General features: G+C 36.9%; 3 protein-coding genes and 1 long non-coding RNA gene across 6 annotated transcripts in view; 2 read left to right on the plus strand and 2 right to left on the minus strand.

Moving 5' to 3' along the window:
• LOC310649710 (uncharacterized protein) overlaps positions 1 to 17163 on the minus strand; it is a 629251-nt gene that overhangs the window by 595561 nt on the left and 16527 nt on the right. The gene's annotated exons all lie outside the window — the stretch shown is intronic.
• Positions 1061 to 6306, plus strand: RPL23 (ribosomal protein L23). The gene is made up of 5 exons (XM_083376814.1): positions 1061 to 1207; positions 1924 to 2007; positions 3631 to 3759; positions 4736 to 4849; positions 6180 to 6306. The coding sequence occupies exons 1-5, from the start codon at positions 1195 to 1197 to the stop codon at positions 6260 to 6262; spliced, it is 423 nt and encodes a 140-aa protein (XP_083232940.1). The 5' UTR covers positions 1061 to 1194; the 3' UTR covers positions 6263 to 6306.
• SPMAP1 (sperm microtubule associated protein 1) lies at positions 9382 to 13287 on the plus strand (the record flags this gene model as incomplete). 3 transcript variants are annotated; one of them, XM_083379121.1, is made up of 3 exons in its annotated part: positions 9382 to 9588; positions 10834 to 10933; positions 13023 to 13287. In XM_083379121.1, 3 exons carry the CDS (start codon positions 9382 to 9384, stop codon positions 13178 to 13180), a joined length of 465 nt encoding a protein of 154 aa, XP_083235247.1. In that variant the 3' UTR covers positions 13181 to 13287. The 3 variants fall into 3 exon arrangements, 1 of the variants encoding a protein (XP_083235247.1); XR_014494337.1 differs by lacking the exon at positions 9382 to 9588 and having other exon boundaries at positions 10559 to 10933; positions 12019 to 13287; XR_014494338.1 differs by lacking the exons at positions 9382 to 9588; positions 10834 to 10933 and adding an exon at positions 12017 to 12117 and having other exon boundaries at positions 13023 to 13067.
• Positions 12054 to 15995, minus strand: LOC310650276. Its single transcript, XR_014494339.1, has 3 exons — positions 15860 to 15995; positions 15165 to 15348; positions 12054 to 12128 (listed from the first exon to the last, which is right to left on the minus strand). It is a non-coding gene; the product is annotated as an uncharacterized lncRNA (long non-coding RNA).

Consider the following 17163-nt stretch of genomic DNA (forward strand, 5'->3'; position numbering starts at 1 on the left):
GTACCTGTACATTTGGTTTTTCTTATCTAAGTGTAAACCCTTACTTTTCTCTACATGGAATTTCATTTTCTTAGGGCCCAGTGTTCAAGTCTGTCGAGATTCATCTGGATCTTGAGCCTATCTTCTGGGATGTTGACTATTCCTGCCAGTTTAGTGTCATCTGCAGATATGATGAGTTACCTTTCTATTCCCTCATCTAAATACACTGGTCAAGATCCTCCTCAAATTCTTCTAAAAATCAATCTAAAATCAATCTAAAAACATTGGCCAAGATCCTCCGCAGATTTTCAAATGTAGTCTTGAGAATATATTTGTACAGCTATTGTTGGAAGGGGGAAGAAAAAGAAGAGAATAATAGAACAGATAGTGAAAAGGTGAAAATTATTGTATAACTGCATTTTCATTACATACTGAACCACACATTATTCAACCACATTTAGCTTATTTTGTTACACAAATTCACCCTAATTAGTTAATTGTTCATTATATTAAGTCAGCCCAAGAGTTTGAGCTGAGCCAATGCAATCTGTGTTTCAGGGAACAATTCATTTTAATATTGTGCCTACATTGCTGTTTAAATTTTGGTCAACACTACAGTTAACCTGCCTTATTTTTTCCTTAAACATTCTTTATGTTCCTCATTTCATTTTCAAAATATTAAATTTTGTACAATAGCAATACTGTTGATCTTCAAGCTGTCATAGAGTGTTCCCTATATTTTTTGTAAAATATTAGTTTAGGTACTTTTTGGCATTAAAATAGTAATTAAAATTAAATCCAAACATGTTTAGGAGCACTTTTATCAAGATTTTAATAATTAAATGATCGACTCAGTTTGAATATTCTTTTAAAAATAAAATTTAAGCTCGGAATACATGTACAGAATCGCCCTATGGGGAAGATGGGAGACTAATTAAAATTACTTAAAGAGGGCGTTTCTTTGAATCTACAGACTTAAATTACAAAGTCAAACATTTTTTTAAAAAAATCCCTAAAGACCTCTGACTAAATTCACCTTTAACAGTCTAATATTACTTTTAACTATTTTTTTAAAAAATAGGACTTATTTTGTATCCGTTTACGGCATTCACGTGAGAAGGTCGTCTCACGTGACATGGGAGTTTGAAAACGTATTAGTTATCCCGGCAAGCCTTGCGTTTTCTTTCTCTCTTTTTTGTCGGCTTCCTGAGCAAGATGTCTAAGCGAGGTAAGGCCTGTTAAACCGCGAGATGTCTGGAAGGGAATCCTCCTCCATCGCTCTAGTTTGGAAAGATACTAGGGTCTATCTATCGAGCATTATTGATGGGTGAAAGTTATGTTTCTAACGAGATGAGTATTTTCGACGATCCAGCTCAAAAATTAAAAAAATTGGTTCGTGGAATTGGAGAAAACCATTGAAGAGGGCGGGAAGGTGAGAGGTTGATTGGAAAGCAGTAAACTTGTAACTTCAGCTGCTTTAGTCGGATTTTACTGTTTTATATTTGCGACGTAATCTTTCCAGACGGCGTGCCCCAAATACTGGCCAGTCATCATCCCCTATGTTATTTTTATTGCAGTTCCATAGATTAGTATTTCACAACTGGCAACTTTTGAGATGTCGACTTCAACTCCCAGAGTTCCCCAGCCAGCGTGGAAAGTTGCAGTCCATACATCTTAAAAGTTTCCAAGGTTGAGAAACCCTGCCTTAGGTCTTTGAGGGGATAAATGAATTATTTATGCTTAGCCCATTTGGGTGATGAGTGATATGCAATTCCCCCCCCTTTAAAAAAAACAGTATAGAGATTTGATAGGCTTCATAAATCAGAGTAAAACAGTTGTTTCTTAGTGAGGGGAAAAAATCCCGATTTTAAGACTCAAAAATCAAAATGTAAGTACTAGTACATTTTTATTGTTTTAATAAAAACTACTATGCCTTTTTAATAGGACGTGGTGGTTCGTCTGGTGCGAAATTTCGCATTTCACTTGGTCTTCCAGTGGGAGCTGTTATCAACTGTGCAGACAATACAGGTATGTCTAAATTGGGTTAATTTGAATAAATATGGGCAGCAAGTCTGGGGGTTTTCTTAAAGCACTTTTAAACTGATCTTTAGCCAAAAGAGCTCCCAAGAGCAGCTTACAAGTAACAGGGTTCAGACTCAATTCCTTGATTTAGGGTGGGGTAAGACAGGCAGCATAATCAGTCCTGAAGTAGGTTGGAAAATGCTAATTCTAATATGAGTCTTCTGAATGTTGGATTGGTGAATATTTCAGCTTTGTGGATAATTGCAGCATTCATGGTAGGAGATCAAACTTAATGTTTCCTCTACTTTTGGACAATGGATTGTATTTCTGAAATTGATGAAGCTTCTGGTTATCCATGAAACACCCTAGGTCAGGGGTAGGCAACTTTGGCTCTTTGATGACTCGTGGACTTCAACTCCCAGAATTCCTGAGCCAGCCATGCTGGCTCATAACTGGGAGTTGAAGTCCACGAATCATAAAAGAGCCAAGGTTGCCTACCTCTGACCTAGGTGGCAAGCAATGTATTATATAAATTAAGAAACATTCTTTAGTTCAATTAGTTACTGCAAAAATCTAAACAAATTTACTCTCCATAGAATGGAAATAGTCCAGTTATAATTGAATTTGAACTGGGTGGTGTTTGGGTGCTTTATTCTAGTGGAAGTGGAAAAGATATAAGCTAATAGTTATGAGAGTTAACTTCTTACTCTGAGGAAAGGGTATCAGTTATCAAAACAACAAACTCGCAAATTGCTATCTTCCGTAGAATTGAGGTAGCCAGTCTTCCAATAATAATAAACCTTTATTGTCAAAGTACAACATGTGTACATTGAGATTAGCTGAGCCTCCCCCCTACCCCGTGCTCTCTCCCCCCAACACACAGTGACAACAAACCCTCCATCCCACCACACTATCTGAACCAACTACACCACACACTGGACTCCCAAGTCAATTCTACATAAGATTATGTCCCATTTAAAAGCCTAACAGCCCACGGATAAAAGCTATTTTTCAGCCTGTTGGTACGGCTGGCTATATTCCTATATCTCCTACCGGATGGTAGGAGAGTAAAGAGATACCGTCCAGGGTGTGAGTCATTCTACATAAAAAGAGTGAGAAAGTCTTGATTGTGACAGTATAGTAATGTGAAAAATAAAGCAGGCAGGAGTTGTGCCATTTTAAAATTGCGATATATAAGTTGAGACTAGTGTATTCACTTAAATTATTACCTCCATTCTAGTACATATTAAAGCTTGTCGTTCCCTGAATTAACTTTTTACAGTTCAGAATCTGAGATGAGAGAACTCTGGCATTATCCCTATCCAGTTCAGCTGGAAAAAAACACAATTCTAGTAAGTTCAATTGTAAGCCATAGCAGTCATGGTAAAAGAAAAGTGACACAGACTAGAAGCAATGGGTTTTCCCTTCAAAAAGCACTTGTTGGGTCTGTTTTCCGATGGCCCAGGGAGTTGTCGTGGAAGGGCAAAGAAATAGCATTACTTTTGGGTGAGGTTACAGCTTGTGCTGTTTTTCCTCAATCGGTGATGCAACAAAAAAAATTGGAGAAGTTGCCTTTATAACTTTGATACAAAGTGTTTATTAAACAGCAACAATCCCTTTATTTCACAGGAGCCAAGAATCTGTACATAATATCAGTCAAGGGAATTAAGGGGCGTCTCAATAGACTACCAGCTGCAGGTGTGGGGGACATGGTAATGGCTACTGTCAAGAAAGGCAAGCCAGAGCTGAGAAAGAAGGGTGAGTGATGGAATAAACAGGGTGTATTGATTTATAATCTTGTTTACTTTGGGACTGCAAGTTTTAGAGAAAAGCAGTTGGAAGAAACTACAGTTACAATCTACTAGTCATTGTATCTAACATTTTCAGCATTAAAAATAATTAGAGGTAAAAGGGTTGGATTTAGTGATCCTTGTAGTAAATATGTTGATGGGGGTCTACATTAGTTGTAACTTAACTATAAAGTGTTTTTGCCCTAAATGATTCACCTAGGTTGGAATCTAGTTTGCGTTCATTTTGAATTAATTTATGAATCAGATTGTATTTCCATCTTCTGAATTCATATATTCTAGAAAAACATATTTTTCCTTTGGGAAAATCAATCTAGGCTAATATATCCAGTTTAGATTGTGTTTTAGAAGAGTACATTTAGGCCAGAATAGAATATAATTTATGCCAGATATATTGTAAGTGATGCATTTGTATTCTGTTTTCCTCAAACAATAACTCCCAGTTTCCAGAATATAGGAGTTGACTGAGTTGCAGTCCATAACAAAGGTACTAGACAAGGAAAGATTTATTTTCCAATTTCCCCCAAAAGGTGAATATTTTATAATAAAATAAAATCATATACTTTACTATAAAGTTCTATTAGAAATCTTGTTTAAGCACCATAGCTAGAGGCCTTAGAGGGGTTCTCTTCAGAGCAAAGTTTTTCTGAATTGCTGTTTACAAAATGGTGTAAGCACATCCTTAACTGTTGCTGACATAGAATTTAATATTACTTGGAACATATTTTTTTCCTTTAATTTTTCTGACACGTGCATTTGGGGGTTTTAGGTTTTATATTCTGTGCTGCCATGACATGCATTTTAATAAGGTTGATCTGATTGTTTTCAGTTGCAACATGCCCCTTTTTAGAACAACTAAAACCAATAACTCAATTTCAAATTTCAGGTGTTGCATACTAAACTACTGATTTTGAACTTTTTCATAGTGCATCCAGCAGTTGTGATTCGTCAACGGAAATCATACAGGAGAAAAGATGGGGTATTCTTGTATTTTGAAGACAACGCAGGAGTGATTGTAAACAACAAAGGAGAAATGAAAGGTATTCCTGCTGAATGGTACCAAAAAAATTAAAAAGAATTATCATGTTTTGCTTTTTGCAAAAATATTCCGTCTGTGTTAATACTTATTCCAGTGAACTAAAGATCAGTTATTTATCAGTCCTTAATAATTACAATTACAGAGGATTTAGATGAAATGAACTGGCTGCATCTGTTTCAGTCTGGATCCATGCCAGGCTATGATATTTTACTGTAAACAGTAGTAATGGAGAATAAACAGTTAAGCCTGTCATTGCTCCAACATTACATGTCTCAAAGCTCAGTTCTTACCTGTTACAACTAAGCCTCTAGGAAGCTGGGAGAGGTCCTCCATTGGTCTGAAATGAAGAATCTATATGTGGGTGATACTTATACATCAGTATCCAGATTGCTGAAGATGTTATAGAAATATTGGAGATGTAAGAGTCTGGACAGGCCCATGCAAGCTGAAGCTAAATCCCAATATAGTTACTCTTTGTCCAGAAACATTCCAGCTCACTGACGGTTCTAGTAGTACTTGGAATGGAATTGCCATTTCTCTGAAAGAGCAAACGTGCAACCTGGTAATTTCCTGGACATAGAGCTTTGCTAGAGAGCAGGCAGGAGACATGGCAGTCTTTGTCAACCTAGTATGTTAGTTGTAGCCCTGCCTAGACTGTAATGTATACATGGGCCTGTCTCTGAAGACAAAATGGTACATAATTCATAAGCCAGGACCCTAGTGAATGGGTATTACTACAGCACTATAACACTGATTGTCTGGTCACTATATTGGCTGCTAGAAAATTTAAAAATGCTGGATTTGATTTTCGATGGCTTGAGTCAATATTGTATACTTATTAAAATGTCCCAGATAACATTTGTTGGGTTCATGTGTACAACTTGGGATGAGATACAAGACATTAAAAGGACATGGATGTGAAGCTGGTCCTTTTCTGGAGTGGTCTCATTGCTATAAAATGACTTATTAAAATGTCCTGGGCACTCATTAAAGTTTTACAAAACTAGCACAAACTAATAAAGAGCAGAAGCAAGAAACAAAGAAAGAAAACAGAAAAAAGCAAAAGCGTAGAAAGAATTAGAAAATAAAAGCTTACAATTTCTTTTGCAGCAAATATTAAGTGCATTATTTCTTACTTTATGTTTATAGTAAGCCCCTCATTTTCTATCTTCCAATGCTTCTCTAACCAAAACGACCATGTGCATTTTCTATTTCATGCAAAAATGTCTAAGAGTTTTCAGTTAATCATAAACATAGATATTTACTTTTATGATGGTGTTGGGCTGCTACTGCTAAGTAATATTTCTGGGTTTTGTGTTTTATTTTTCCAGGCTCTGCTATCACAGGCCCTGTAGCCAAGGAGTGTGCAGATCTTTGGCCCAGAATTGCTTCCAATGCTGGCAGTATTGCATAAATATATTTGTTTGTAAAAATCAAATAAAAATGATTGGCTCAAGATTTTGTGATGTGAATATCTTCCATATTATATGGAAAGAAACAAACTTTCTGAATTAGCTTGGATATTAACAATATTGAATCAGAAAAGCTCACACTTTGATGTGCTGTTTTAATAGGTGCAAATGCATTTTGATAGAGAAGCAACCTAGAAATAAGGAGAAATTTTCTGGCAGAACAATTAGTCAGTGGAACAACCTGCCTCCAGAAGCTGTGAATGCTCCAACACTAGGAAGTTTTTAAGAAGAGTGGACAGCCATTTGTCTGAAATGGTATAGGGCGGGTGTAGGCAACCTCTGCTCTTTTATGACTCATGGACTTCCTGAGTCAGCATAGCTGAAGTCCATGAGTCATAAAAGAGCCGAGGTTGCCTACCCCTGGTATAGGGTTTCCAGCCTGAGCAAGGGGTTGGACTACATTTGAATTTATTAAATTTATATGCCGCCCTTCTCCCTAAGCGACTCAGGGCGGCTCACAACAATAAAAAGTTAAAAACATAAAATACAAAATTTAAAAAAGAATTAAACAATGAAAGTAAATATATAACAACCCAATAAAACCAAATTTAAAACTATAATCAGTCCAGGCCTGATTGTTGGAACATCCGTGTGTTCAGGATCTCCAAAGTCCTTTCCAACTTTTATTGTTACTGTTGTTATTATTAAGAACTCTTGAGTCTGAACAACATTAGGTCTACCTAATGTTGTAATGTTAGAAATAGGTGAAGAAGCATTTGTGTAATTTATTATTCAAAACAGAAGAGTTATACTGTAACTGCTTATGTAGAAAAAGACAATTATTTGGTCTGCAGTTGTCTAAGTGATATGCTAACTCCTTTTGGATGTTTTAAAATTGCCATAAAATATAAATTTCCATTATTTTACATGTATATCAGTAACATTGGTTGATTCACTAAAGCTGTGAACTCAGCTGTGGGTCCTCAAGACCCAGCTGGATACAGTACAGTTTTGTGCTAAGCAAGTGCGCCAATTGTGACCCTATCTGGACCGAGATGCTTTATGTACGGTCACTCATGCCCTCGTCACCTCCCGGGTAGATTACTGCAATGCTCTCTACATGGGGCTGCCCTTGAAGACCACCTGGAGGCTTCAGCTGGTGCAGAATGTGGCTGCGTGGGTTGTGATGGGAGCATCCCGATACTCCCATATTACACCCCTGCGGGAGCTGCATTAACTACCAGTTGCCCTCCGGGTGAGATTCAAGGTGCTGGTTCTTACCTTTAAAGCCCTACATGGCTTAGGCCCGGGATATTTGCAGGACTGTCTGCTGCCAGGAATGTTTTTCCATCGCCCTGTGCGCTCACAGAGAGGGTCTCCTCAGGGTGCCGTCGGCCACACAATGTCGGCTGGCGACCCCCAGGGGAAGGGCCTTCTCTGAAGGCTCCTGCCTTGTGGAATCAACTGCCCCGGGAGCTTCGGATGGCCCCAGATCTCCGGTCCTTCTGTCGCGACTTCAAGACATATCTTTTCCAACAGGCCGATCTGGACTGATGATAATGGGTTTTAATTATGATTTTAAATGTTTTTTTATTGGTTTTAGTTTTAGTGGGACTTTGATATAGTTTAATTCATTTTTAATATTTGTATTTATTTGTATTTTATTGTTGTCAGCTGCCCTGAGTCCTTTGGGAGATAGGGCGGCATACAAGTCTCATTAAATAAATAAAATAAATAAATATTCCCAGATTATACAGGATAGGCAATGACATCCTGGCTGAGCTGCCTTTCCCACTGAGTAAAGCTGACCAGATTGTATCATTTGAGCAAACTAAATGAAAGAAAGGTTAACATAGATACAGCCATGTGATCTTTTTAAAAAATATGCAGTTACCCAGCATGGCACAGTACAACCATAAATTGAATTGTAATACGCTCATGTTCATAATACAAGGATGATTATCCCATTGTACAGTACAATGGAGGAACGTTGTCCATAGGGTCGCGATGGGTCAGACACGACTTCGCAGCTAACAACACAGTACATAATCCTTGGAGGGTTTTAAAAAACAAATGAATACCTATTTTGAATTGTAGTCAGATATAGATATGTATGTATGTATATTACATGAATCTGGCAATTCAGGAAGGTATGTACTTTTTTCTATGTACCATTTACATTATTATTCAAAAGTGGGACTTAGCATCTTTCAGTCAATGATTTCACTGACATGAATAAAATCATGAAATATGGAACTGGTTATTCATTTTTAGGCTACAGTACTACTTTTGAAGGGAAGCGGTGGCTCAGTGAGTTAGAATGCTGAGCTTGTCGATCAGAAGGTTGGCAGTTTGGTGGGTCAAATCCTGAGTGCCGCGTAACAGTGAGCACGCCTGTTACTCATCCCAGCTTCTGCCAACCTAGCAGTTCAAAAGCACATAAAAATGCAAGTAGAAAAATAGGGACCACTACAGTGGGAAGGTAACAACGTTCCATGCACCTTTGTTGTCTAGTCATGCCAGCCACATGACCACGGAGACATCCTCGGACAAGCGCTGGCTCTTTGGCTTTGAAACTGAGATGAGCACCGACCCCTAGAATTGGAAACGACTAGCACGCATGTGCGGGGGAACCTTTACCTTTACCTTTTACTACTTTTGAATGTTTCATAAATATATCTAAAAAGATTGTCTTGTGCTACAGTTCATATATAAGGAATTGTGAGCTGTGCAGTACTAAAGGAAATTCTCAAAAGGGTAGAAGGGCAAGTTATATGTTGTATGAAAAAAATTCAAACTAGGAATGCTACTTAAATGTGGATTAGCAAAGTTTTTTAAAATTTCTATTGTGTAGGAACTATGGTAAATTTATTAATACAATATAAAACTAAGGAGTAATATTGAATGAACTATACTAAAATAAATACTGCATGAATGAAAAAGCTATGCCAGCTTCAGGTTGTTAGGGAACAATTGTCTCTGTTGACAACATAACAGAGACTAGTAGGGTAATAATGAGAGTTGCTAGGAGAGGTAGTATATATATACATGTATGGTATGGTATGGTATGGTGTGAGACTAGTACAGCTTAGTGTGATAGTTGGCTTTTTCTCTTCTAATTATGGCTTGTATTACACGGAGATATCTACAAAAGCAAAAGGAATTCATCCTTGATGGTGTGGCAGTGGACACCATTGGTAGCAGCTATGCCCACATCCTGCCCAAGTTGTGGTCTGCATTGCCACCTTATAATGCTCAGTTAGATATCCATGCTGCTAGTTATTTCTCATCTCCAGTGGTCAAATCACTGCTAAAAAGGACAGAGCAGGTAATGGCATTTGAAAGTTAAAATAGAAATCAATAGAGTAGATGAGCAGCAGGGCTAAGAGATATAACAATGCAATGTAATATGCTAGACCATAGACCAGGTTCCCATGACTTGTAGGCAATATGATACTTGAAAACTTGCTGAAATCAATTTTCTGATACATTTCTTTGGGAAATGGGTCAAATAAAGTTACATGAAATATTTGAATAGCTTAACAAATTTAAAGTGCGCGGGTGCAGTGACCTAGCAGTTAAGATATTGGCCTTGTCAAACTGTTTGAGACCGAAGCCCTACATGACAAAGTGAGCTGTTCTTGCCACAGCTCCTGCAACTTATCTACATGAAAATGCAAGTATATAAATAGGTACCACTTTGATGGGAAGGTAACTGTTCCATGAGTCTGGGTGTATAGTCATGATGACCACGGACGTTTTTTTGGATAATGTTGGCTCCTCCTCAACTAGGATATGGAGATGAGCACCAACCCCTGGCATTAGATAGGACTGGACAGAGAAAATATATATTTAAAGTAGAACTCTACCTAAAACTCAAAACAAAATCCAGCAGCTTTTATATTATTACCTTAACTATCAAAATAAGAAATATGATTCTGACTGCAAATGCTGGCCTCTAACTCTGATAATCCACAGAGTAACACATTCTTTAACTTAAAAAAAATCATCTCAAATTTATTTAGGTTTCTAGAATAATTGGATACTATAACTGGATACCACATAAGAGATAATCCATATTAAATATGAAGAAGGTCCAATTAAAAACTGTTTATGACTCCAAAATCTCCTTAGATGCTGGTTTCTCCTAAGTTATAGTACAGAGTATTGTTCTTTTATGTGCTCTTGCACACAGCTCCTTGATTTTTTAGAAGAGAGATGGGTAATTGTGGGCAATAATGGTCTGTTCCTTGGACAGAGATTGACCCAGACTGGTAACTGGTTCATAACACACACTTTAGAAAGTTATTAATTGTAAATGCTATGCCGTTTCCAATATTTAGATTTGATTTTTTTTCTTAGAATGTTTGGTCTTCACACGATGTCACAACTCTCTTTATGATCTCACTGTAGATATTACACATTGCCTCACATTTAAGAAAAAATATTCCATAATGATAAAAATTAAAACCAGCCTTCTCTCTCTCATACTCTGAATATCTACTACCATCACTACATATTCATTTGTTTTTAAACTGAATTAATTGGGCTTTATTTTTCTTTTGTTTGACAGACTCGTGGCGGCACCTCTAGGGATGGGTGGATAGTGGACTATTTCCATATCTATGGGCCAGGCCAGAGATATTTGAACAGGAGAAACTGGGCAGGAGCAGGTGAATAAAGTGCTGCACCCATCTCTTTATCTTTCATTTTACCAGCAACTGTTTATCTTCTAAACTTTTAAAGTAATTCAGGAATTTTGATAATGTCTATACTGAAATTACATTTCATGGCACAAGTGAAAAAGCTATTGTTTAAGTATTTTAATAAACACATAAATATGTTAAACTAAACTCCATGTTTAAAATAAACACGGAGCATACCAAACAGAATAGTAATATGCAGACAGTTCATATACTATTAGGAACAGAAGACTCTTTGGCTTAAGGAAAATACAGAATCATAACTCCTTAAAATGAAAAGCCAATTTGAACAATTTCCTCCCTTGCAAATGAAACTTAATTTTAATCTGTATATCACAGGAGTTCTTTTATGCTGTAGAACCAGGGCTTTTTTCCTCATAGAATGCTCAGAACGGAATTCCGGCACCTTTTTTGGATGGAACCTTGTAGGGTAGGCAAGGCACGTTGTATAACATGTGTGAGTTCCGGCACCTTTTTCTTTTACAAAAAAAGCACTGTGTAGAACCATAATTGCCTGCTGAAGGCTTGTATTGTCAATAGAAAGAACAAAATGGAGGAAGTTTTGATAGTATGCCCCCTTTGGTTGAACATACTGAAAAAAACTTGTCCAGCTTTTCGTGGACTAGCCATTTGCTGGTTTGCATGAACAAAATGGGGCCTTTATAGGCCAATGTCCCACTTTGCCTCCTTTTACTCATGTCACTAAGGGTTATAGTATAGGGTTTTTAAAAGATGAGGTTTTTTCTCAAGTTTCTGAATAAACAAATTTTTGCCATGTTAATTGCACTCTGGACTCTGTAAACCTTCTCAATAGCAAAAGAAACAAGATACATAATATTCTTAAAATTAACATAGTACGATCACAAAATAATACACATGTATCTGCTTATTATTGTATTAATATTTTAATGACTCTGTCCAGAATTGGACAGTAAGTTGATGCTGGCTATTCCACACATTCTTACTGAGTATTATTGATTGTTATTTAGAAATAGATTTTATAGATAAGTTTAAGATTTTATTATATAACTTTACTATATTTGATTGATACTCAGCAGTCCCCAGCCTTCCTGCATATGTGCAATGAAGATTCAAGCCACTCGCATGCCTCTTGCAAGGCCTGGTTCCCAACAGTAGTGATCCACAAACCAAAGGTTGGGGAATCCTGCTGTAAACAATGAGTAATTAAGAATGGTTGCAATTAATAAAGTTCCTGGTGTCAAGTAAAGCAAATTACATGTACTATGCTTTGTGTCAGGCTCAAAACGTAGAATAACCCATATTAATTTTTCCAAGCTGAGTTTTTTGTTTCACATCTACTGTATATACAAAACCTTGCCAGACTGAAGATTCTATTTGCATCCACAATAAACTGTGAGCTGTTAGGGAGGGGTGCCTTTACTCTAGTCTTCTCACATATATTATCTAGGCTGAGTTGCTGCTTATTCCTTTAGAATACACCCTCTCCCACCTGGGAATCCACCACTTCCCTTCATTCCCTCCCAGTTTATCTGTCACAATTCATATGGGTTCTTAAATATAATAGTTCAAGAGTGACTTTAAAGCTTGTTGGGTATTATTCTACCTTGGTATTATTTGTTTTGCACATAGGGAGCCAAATGCACAGAGCATGGAATTAAAATATGAATTGAAGAATAGGCTGGCAATATACTTAATTGTTTATGTGGATCAAGATGACATTTGTTATAATATAAGAATTGCTGTGGCTGGTAGGTGCTTTGTTTTTGGTTGAGTGAAGAAGAATACTGATTAGTCATAACCATCTCTGCTTGTTCTCCCATTGAAGGTCACAGAAATGAAATTTAACTTGTGTTTTTCAATGTACTTTGGAGGGATTATACAGTGGAAATGGCGGGGGGGGGAGTAGAAATTTAGGATACAATAATCCATTGCTGATAGGGCAGTTAGGTTATGCAAAGTAAAAGAAAAATAAGGCAGGTATTGAAGATAATGGTGTGTGTTTGTATACAGATTACACTTTCCAAACATACTTCAACCTATTTTAGATGGATGATCATTAGTATTTATTTTTATACAGGTCATTCTCCAGAGCAAGTGGCTGGTCACCATCTATACTTGATGGGTGCAAAGCCAGCAACAGGTTGGAATGGGAGATATGGCTATCGCCGCAATACTCCTGATCTTCGCACACGCTCTTCTTGCTTTGGTGAAGTAACATGGCTCCCCATCCACTGAAAAACATCAGTTTATATCAGTCTGTCTCTTCTTCTAACTTAAATGCTCTTCGTATGTTTTGATTGTTCTTGATTTTTCCAAAATAATAAAATACTTTTAATTTCTTATTTATTAGTTTGTTGCTTGTGGAGAAGGGAAATTCTGGCAGAAGATTACATTAGGACAACATTTTCCTAACTGGGGAGGTAGATGTGATGCTTTGGGGAGGATGAAAGCTCTATTGTAGTCCAAGATGGGGAAGGAAAGTGTAAACCAAAATTCTGCCTGTAACAATTATATATTTTGTGCTTTGTGACTTTTGTTTTCGGGGCAGAAAATGTGTTCAGTTTAACTATATGTTAAAGCATACAGTATAACTATACTATTATTTATTATTATTATTATTTATTAAATTTATATACCGCCCTTCTCCCGGAGGACTCAGGGCGGTGAACAGGGCATATAAATAGAAATACAAAAGTTAAAAAAGGATTAAATAATTGCCCAATTAAAACAATCACAATATAAAACCCATTAAGACCCTAACGTTCCCCCATCAAGTATACTGCTTTGGGTTTCAAGGAGCATTGAACAGCAAATCTGAATCATTTTAATTAGCTACCTAATTCTCATTCCTGTCATTTCTATTCCATGCATATGAACTCTGATAGAAAAATATCTATGTGCTAGAGTGACTAGGCTATAGTGATTCAGAAATAACACTATAGAGGCAGATATATCACCTGCCTATTAGTAGAATCTCAGGTATATTTTTTGACATTAAGATCTGCTTAATAAATAAAGAAAAACAATATGCATCAAGCATGCACACTGGAAATGAATCATATGGTATTACATTTGTAATCATGGCCATTTAAATTTCATGAAACACAAATTGGGTTAATGTTAAAATTGCAGCTATGAGACCACAATTGCAGACACACAACAGGAATCTACCAGCTATATCTCTAATAGTAATAGCGATATCATAAACACTAGGGCAATTTAGTAATCTCAGTGCAAGAGAGCCATAGACAGACAAGCAATTCACAATAGTTATATTCACATGGCATACTGAACTCTAAGCACAAAGTAATGAGCGACATTTTAGCCTCTTGCATTGTTGGATTATAGTTCAGATGGTTAGTTTATTCTTCCATCAGTTGTGTTTCTGTAGAAAAATGTAGGTCAGTCTATTAGGAAATCAGTTCAGTGATATTATAGTGTGGGAAGAATCCAGAGAAATAAATATTTTGGGAAATATTAAAAAGGCAGAATATATTTCCCCAAAGGAATAAAAGAGAAGATATTAAAAATAAGACAGAAACCAGCCCCAGCCCCTCTCCTCCAAGCAGAAAACTCAGCAGAGGCCAGCTTTTAGAAATGCAAATTCAACAATCCTTTCAGAAAGGTTGGAGCCCTCCAGCTAGAAACTAAAGAGATTAGGAAGACAAAGACCCCTAAACTACATACCCCCACCCAAATTTGAAGCATAGGAAACATAATAGGATTAACCCACCAATACCAACACTCAGACTTAGATCAAAGTACATGACACAGAAAATACTGTAAGGTCTCAGTCCCTTATTTAAACTTGAGATACCATATCAATCTAATGAGATAACCCAAGTGGAGGCTTCTTAGACAGCTCTTTATTTGATCAAATAAGATGGCTGGGTGGCAGACAATCTGAAATGCTGGCAGAGTTGCGTCCAGAAGTGCCACACCTTAGAAAGTTGGTAGCATTGCTTTATAAACTATGTTAGCCAATGAAAATCAGACAACAGAGCCATTACATCATAAGAAAGACATCAATCATCCCTGTACACTCCCTTATTCCCTCCTTCAATATATCCCATCCATGTACATGTTTCCCACATTTGCATGAAATTTCTCTGGTGCAAAAGCCAATTACAAAAAGCAAGAAAGCAACAGTTAGACTAAACAATTTCCCTTTGTTCTAGAACCCTTCAATACAAAGCCTCAAATAGGAACAGGAAACAACCTTAAGAGCACCAGAAGGTGTAAAAATCCACTACTCCCAGGAACATGTGGTCAGCTTTCCCAAAGCCATCTTTTTGTCTGGCTCTCCTCTTCAATACACTGCAACCTTCTTTCTAAAGCAGTCTCCATTTTGTTTATTCGCAGCTTGGACTGGACCCTGATGAAGATTTTTCTTTCAACAATAGCTAAGGAAGCACATAGATATAAAGGAAATTGGTTGTGTTCAAAGCAAATAAGAAAAGAGAGATTAACTAAATCAATACTATACTTTGGTAACTTGTTGTGGGAAGTCAGCCCCCCCCCCAGGGAAGGAAATATTAAAAGGGCAGAATATTATATTTCCTCAAAGGATCTTAAAGAAGCAAAAAAGCATGCCCAGTTTTTCTTAATAGCCCCAAGTCTCCCTCCCCTGAAGCAGAAACCAGCTCTGTAGAAATCCAGATGTAATAATCCATTCAGGAAGGTTGGAGCCCTCCAGCTAGAAGCTTAGGAAGACAAAGATACCTAAAATCTATATACCCCACCCGAACTCTAGGACAGGACATAATAGAATTAACCCACAGATGCCAAAGGGGCACACTCAGACTCAGATCAAAGTATATGACACAGGAAATACAAAGCCTTAAACAGGAACAGGAAACAACAAACAAAAGCCCAAGAGGATATAAAAACCCACTCCCTACTACATGTACTCACTCTTTTCTTCCAGAGCCATCTTTCTGTCTGGCTCTTTTCTTCAATAAACTGCAATCTTCTTTCTAAAGCAGTCGCCATGTTGTTTATTCCCAGCTTGGACTGGATCCTGATGAATACTTTTTCTTCTACAGTGTCATTTCTCACTTTATAGATGCCTATATTCTATGTAGTGTGAATACTTTAGTCCAGTGCTTTTCAACCTCAACAGTTTTCAAGTGTGTGAACTTCAATTCCCAGAATTCCTTATCTTGAGGCTGAAAAACCCTTCTTTAATCAATCAGTGTATATCACAAATCTGCTTGTATTGCATGTGTTAAAGTTAATGAAAAATTCTGCTCTTTGAATTGACCCTGTGAGAGAGATCCATCTTTTGCTGTTAAGTAGCTGTTAATAAATTAAAGTTTCTTTTTATTTGTTGATTTTCTTTAACTGGGTAAATTAATATATTTTTCTACAACAATGTGAACTTAGAAAATATAATTGAACACATCTTGGATAGATTAGCCACGAGTAAACATGTCATGAGACTTCTGCCAATGAAGTAACTGCCTTCTCTAGCCACAACATTGTGGACATGTCTCCCACTGCTATATGCCTAGTCTTATTTAGATTATGATTCCCATTCTGATCATAATGACATAATGACAGGAATGACAAACATTGTACTCTAAACACACATTGCTATTGCAACAGAACTCTAAAGCTTCAATTACCTCATATTCAAAGGAATACCATGAAAAAAGGGAATGCTACTACACACTGACATTATTTCCAAAAAAGAGAGAAAATGATGCAGACACACATACAGTATATATGTTTGTATATACATGATGTAAGCATACATATTGATAATTAACAAATCTCAGATTAATTCCTACACTTTGTTGCTTTCTTCAATAGAAAAAGAAATGTCAACAGGTTGCCATAGGAATTTTATGATAAAGGCCACTGTGAACCAGACACTTCAAGGCTTAGTTTATAGGTACTCTTCAACTTACGACCATAATTAAGTCCAAAATTTCTGTTGTTAAGTGAGACATTAATTAAGTAAATCTTGCCCATTTTATGAACTTTCTTGCCTCATGTGTGAATCACTGCAGTTGATACGTTAGTAACCCGGTTGTGTTAAGTGACTCTGACTTCACCATTGACTTTGCCTGTCAAGTCACCAAATGTGATCACATGACCTTGGAACACAGCAATAGTCATAAGTATGGACCAGGTGCCAAACATCTAAATTTTGATCACATGATTATGGGGATGTTGCAAAGGTTGTAACTGTAAGTCACTTTTTTTCCATGCCA

This window comes from Vipera ursinii, assembly GCF_947247035.1.
Source record: "Vipera ursinii genome assembly, chromosome: Z".
In the NCBI taxonomy this organism is placed as follows: domain Eukaryota; kingdom Metazoa; phylum Chordata; class Lepidosauria; order Squamata; family Viperidae; genus Vipera; species Vipera ursinii.